At 42.9% G+C, this 5803-nt stretch overlaps 1 protein-coding gene across 1 annotated transcript in view; it reads right to left on the reverse strand.

Moving 5' to 3' along the window:
• Positions 1-1682: 1682 nt before the first annotated feature.
• Hrh4 (histamine receptor H4) overlaps positions 1683-5803 on the reverse strand; it is a 15315-nt gene continuing 11194 nt past the window's right edge. Inside the window, exon 3 of the mRNA XM_004635772.2 lies at positions 1683-2703. Within this exon, the coding sequence (XP_004635829.1) occupies positions 1885-2703 (819 nt within the window). The 3' untranslated portion in view covers positions 1683-1884. The remainder of the gene's footprint in view (positions 2704-5803) is intronic.

Consider the following 5803-nt stretch of genomic DNA (forward strand, 5'->3'; position numbering starts at 1 on the left):
AAAAACAGATAACAAAATACAGTCCATGGGGACTCCAGATATTGGAGCTAGCAGATACTGATTATTAAACAACTACATTCTCAATATTCAAGTCAATAAAAACCCAACATTGAAAATTGTAGCATGAAAATGAAAACCATAAATAAGTACCACCGACAAGTTTTGAAACAATGGAAAATAAAGCTTCTGATAAATATAATGTTAGAGACCGAACGTTTATATCCTCCAAAATGCCCCTGTTGAAACCTCACCCCACAAAGTGAGGGTATCTACAAGCGGGGACTGCTAGAAACACTTGGTTTTAGATGAGCTCATGACAGAGGGGTCCTCATGACTGGACTAAGGCTACTATAAGACAGGAAGGAGCCCAGGTTCCCTGACCACCTTCCCCTTCCACGTGAGGATATAATAGAAAGGAAGCCATCTGCTGGCCAGGAGGACTCTCTGGAAAACAATCAGATAAAGACAGAGGCCCCTTCATCTGGGACTTTCAGCATCCACACTGGGGAGAAATTAATGTCTGTTGTGAAGAAGAAGAAGAAAAAAAAAAAAAACCTGTAAAGGTTTATGAAAAAAGACCAGCATATGACAATAAAAAACAGAACTATCAAAAATTTAAAAAGTTCACTAAACTTATAAAATGTGAGTCATCAATAAAGCATAATCTACACTAACTATATAACAAAGGAACAACCCTGAGCCTTACAACATAAAGTATTGGATAAATGAGCTAAACAGCAATAAATACAACATTTTCTTAATAATTATTGACATCAACAAATCAATAGAAAATAGTAATATATTATCTTAGCTATCGTGTGTGTGCATATACTTTTTCTCTTCATCTCATATGTTCTTTCCTTTGAGCAGTTTCTGTCTCTTTCACAATATCTATTGTGCTTTTCAGATTTTATTTACTTCTCAGTTTCTTACACTACGGAGATAATACTGTTTTGAAATTTTGTATCTCTTTTAATTTTTATTCTCTTTAAAATAAAAAAAAATTATTGATATCTACTAGGGGCTTTTGTTTTGTTTTTTCACAACAGACATTAATTTCCCACCTCTCTGAAGACGGGAAATCCAAGACGATGGGACTAGCTGATTGAGTCCTCCTGGCCAGCAGAGGGCACCCTTTTTATTCTATCCTCATGAGGCAAGAGATCCACTACTAAGTATATCTACTTTAATCGTATAGTCTTTTCCCCATTTCTTAACCTTCCTCTCTTTCTCGCTCACACATTTTGGGAAAGTTGGAAGAAAAGGGTAGGAAGGAGTGCAACAAGCTGTTCTTCAAACCATGGCTGGCCTTTCCCTGTCCCTTTCCTCCTCATTGTCCTCCTGGTCCTCCTCCTTCTCTGATCACCAGGGCTTTGCATGCCTCCCCCTTCCTGAGACCACATCCATAAAGTCTGGAACTAGGAGCTCACCGGGGCTCACTCCTACTTCCTGTTTTGCTAACTCAAACCCAAACTCACTTACCCACCCCCAGGAGTGAAGTTCTTTTCTCTACTGCCTACTTTAGGGAATGATTTTCTAACTAGATATCCTTATTTCACTACTACATAATTTTTAAAGAAATAAACCTACTGCTGTAGCAAACATTGAACATGGAAAACAGAAACTAGAATTTCACAATCAATGTTACATCAAGATCTACAAAATCAGGAAGAGGTTATGACTAAGAAAAATACTAGTTACTTTGTGGCTATTTACAAAAATATTATCACTAGACTTTATTCATTTTCCATTGACTTGCAGGTTTAGATTTTTTTTAATGGTCACATATTACAGTTCTATGAACTTTTTGGTGAAGTGGAAAGGGCGAACTCTTTTAGGGGAGCTTATGACTAAAATCAACAGAAGTGAGAGCATTATCTTCTATCATGTGGATACCGAGCGATTGTGTGATGGCATGGGTTGCTTTCGCAAAGGCAATATTTTCAGGAAAGCCTTTTGGAAACGTCTGTGACACAATGGATACAAAAAGGGATTCACAAAGGAATTGAACCACTGGAGCCAAAAGGCTATTTTGTACCAGTTTGATTGAGTAAATTTCTTCTTGGGAAAAATTGAATAAATAATTGTAGTCAGTGAATAGGGGGCCCAGCAAATGATAAAAGCTCCTAAAAGAACGGCCAGCGACTTGGCTAATTTCCTGGCTCTGAGAAGTTCGAAATGTTCTCTTTGCTGAAGAGCCTGGGACTCTGACTGAAACAGGGAGCTCATATTGGAAGCAACCATACTGCGGTTCTTGTGGGCTCTTATGGGAAACAAAAGACTGCTCTTTCTTGGTAGTTTGTCTGGGCTGAGGGAGGAAGCTGCTTCTTTCTGTGCTGGAAGAGTCACCCTCAAACCCGGGTCCGGTCTGCAGGAGTAGCCGTGGTCATTGCTGGAAGAGGCGGAGGGGAGTCCCGAGTGGCTAAGGCATCTGCTGAGGTTCCCTCGCTTCCACAGGCTCCAGTAAATAAATGCATTGAAATAAGCAACTAAGAAGATGGGGACCAGGAATTCGAATAAGGACGTGAAGACAGCGATATATCGCGTATTGAAAAATCCGGGTACACATTCGTTAGTGGCATTCCCCTTCCAAGACTCTGAAATCAGAATCATTGGCCCATTCGTCAAGAAGGACAATACCCAAACAGCTGCCATCCAAGCGACAATCCTCCAGGTGCCAGTGTTCTGAACTCTGTATGACACCTACAAGAAACCACAGAAATCAGTTTCAACATAAAGAATACATATTGATCACAGAAAGCAGCCCAGACTTTCAGGGATGTGCAAGAGATGAGGACATTAACTAATATGAGTATTGCAGCCTATACTGGGATGGAGGCTCTAATTTCAGCAGAACCTGAACCAGGATGCAGATTTCATCGATTTCCAAGGGCAAAACGGTAATCCTGAAGGTTAAACCTTTGACTCTATAGATACTGTCAAGGTCAATATCTAATATAACACATTTTTTTCCTAACTCACTGATACTAATGTGAATGTTAAATAACTGGAATTGAGCACAGCTAATTTCTCATTCTATGGGCAGGGGCATGGCAGGCATTCTATTCACTGCACAATAGTGTTTGATAGTGTTTGATGACGTTTCATCAAAGCAAGACTTTTTAGGACTATAGAGATGCACATAGAGAGAAATGCAGATACTAGCCCACAGCGCAGATGCCTTTTTCGGAAGGTCCCACCCAAAGAAGTTCAAAAGCCATGGCTAATCCTACTCCAGTATTCTGAAGGAACCCACTCTGCCATTTATACTGGGCCTTCCAGGTGGAGTCAAGAGCAGAAAGCAAGGCTCTGTGTGTATCATTCCCAAGAATACCCACCACAAACAGAAGGACAGAAAAGTGTTTAAGCCTGCTGTGGGGCAATGCTGGTGTCACTGGGCACTGCCAAATCACTTTTCTGCAGGTGCTTCCATCTGATAGATGTGGGGCCTGTGGTGTGATGCCGAGCCATGCTGACTGCAGCAAGGGCCACTGCCTTTTGTCTAGCTCCACAGGGTGACAGAGTCAGGCTTCTCTAAAGGAAAATGAGATTCCAGGAGTCAGAGACATGCTTGTATGGCAGGCTCTTGTGTCAGACTTGAAGTCCCGTAAGAACGTCTTCCAAATCTAAAGACACCCAAGGCCCCCAGCCAGCCTAGGCTGTGGGGGATAAGTGGCTGAACCTAGGCTTTTGCACGAGCATCTGGAAAGCACAGCTTCTCCAAGCCTCATCTAGATCTTCCTTCTGGTTCTAATGTCCTATATTTCTCTATTCTCTCATTCCCCAAAAACGGAAATGACCCACCTAGGAAATAGGACCGTATTTCCTTATCACTATTTTTGGTGTATTACTTTCTCTGTGAGTTTTAAAGTCTTAGTCTACAGTGTTTTCTCATTTTCAAAGGAATCCAACACCATTTCTTTGATGTCCTGTGCATGTTGAGAGCAGTTTACCAATAGCTAGAGATAAGAGGAAATTAGTAATCTTTTAATGAATTCTTTGTTTAACTATAGGAAAGTGAGTTTAATTCCCCTAGAATGTTGGTACTTCTGAGGCTAAGTTATAATATGTCCTGATCAGAATGGTCCTGACCACAGGTACTCACATCTGGTCCACTCCCCACCTTTTTTTCCTCACATATCTAATTAATACATCTCTTGTGCTAAATCTAATGATTATGAAGATGGTAACAATACCCAGATGGTCATAAAACTGCATTTAGTTTTTTAATTGCTCTGTTCAGCCTTTGTAATGATGTAAGGCAATATGCAGAAAGTGATCTCTCTTTCATTATGCATAAGGTCAATTGAAATAATGGACATCCCAGGGATTTGAGAAGAAAATGTCCATCTCTCTGTCTCTGGGGAAGGTTATGACAAATACAAACCTCAACCACTGCTTGAGGCTAGACAGGGCTGGTTGGGGTGGCTTCCCTGAAATCAGCCAGGACAGCCCAGCTCTTCCCCTCTCTCTAGCCTCCACCCACTCCCCTCCCATACTGGGGATTGAACTCAAGACCTTGCACTTGCTAGGCAGGCACTTAAGCTGTTGAGCTATATCCCTGCCCTGAGACCCAGGTCTTACTCGCTATAGAACATGGGGTTTATTCAGGATAATGCCTTTTACCCTACCCCACTAAAATATCCAAATGTCCTATCAGTCAGTGAAGTGCAGAAGCCCATTGGAATGCACTGGTGTTCATATGACATTACAGGACCCATCTAAGTGCCTGTTGTGAGTTGAACTATGTCTCCTCGAAAGAGGTATTGAGATTCTAACCACCAATTCCTGTGAATGCAGCTTTATTTGGAAATATGGTGCTTGTAGATGTAATCAAATTAAGATGAGGTTGTATTGGATTAGGGTTCACTTTAATCCTACACACTAGATTAGGGTGCACCTAACCCAACATGACTGGTGTCCTCATAAGTAAAGGGAGAACTGCAAAGGAAGAGCACCATGTGCCTGACTGGAGCCAAGTGTCAGCAAACCGTGGAGTGCCAAGGACCACCAGTCACATCTGATGCTAAAAGGAAGGCATTGAAGGCCTTCACAGAGAGGACAGCCCTGTCAACAGCTTGGTCTCCAACTTCCAGCCTCCAGAACCTTGACATAGTAAGATCCTGTCATTTCAGCCACTCAGTGTCTGGTGCTTCAGTGTGGCAGTCCTGGGCAAATGGGGCAGGGCCGACCCAGCCTTCCCAGGAGTGCAGTTTCTACGGTCTCCATTTTACCATGAAGTTGCTTTATCTGCAAGTAAAGAAATACTCCTCTGTCTCCATCTTTACTCCAAGGGTATTTTAGTTTTTATTCCTCCAGTTTTGATCCAGCTGTTCTCCTGCCTCCCTCATCCACTCTTGCTTCCCCCACATGGCAGCTGCCCCTCCAGAAGACTTCTCTGAGCTCGCTCTAATCTCATACAGTCATCTGCATTGAGCTTTGCTTTTCCAAATTGTTATCAGATTTCCACTTCCCAGGCCCAGACCACCGCGTTTCTTACCACACTGTCTCTGCTACTTTGCACCCTAGGAAGAGCCCAGCTTCCCACAGCCGCCTCCCATGAGCGCCCACGGCTTGGAAGGCTTCCTTCTGGTTCACAAGGCTGTGTGAGGTTTCAGTCTGGGCAGGAGAGGTACAAGTGCTACCTGGGGAGCCCGCCAGCATTCACACATTCATATGCTCCTTCATGGAGACTTCATGGGGCTGTGTGCTGCGTGCTAAGGACAATGACCCAGCCACCAGCCTGCACTGCAGGAGCTCCCCAGGGCAAGAGCAAGACCTCTCTCTCTCTCTCTATCTCTCT

Source organism: Octodon degus, unplaced genomic scaffold (assembly GCF_000260255.1).
Source record: "Octodon degus isolate 3935 unplaced genomic scaffold, OctDeg1.0 scaffold00075, whole genome shotgun sequence".
In the NCBI taxonomy this organism is placed as follows: Eukaryota; Metazoa; Chordata; class Mammalia; order Rodentia; family Octodontidae; genus Octodon; species Octodon degus.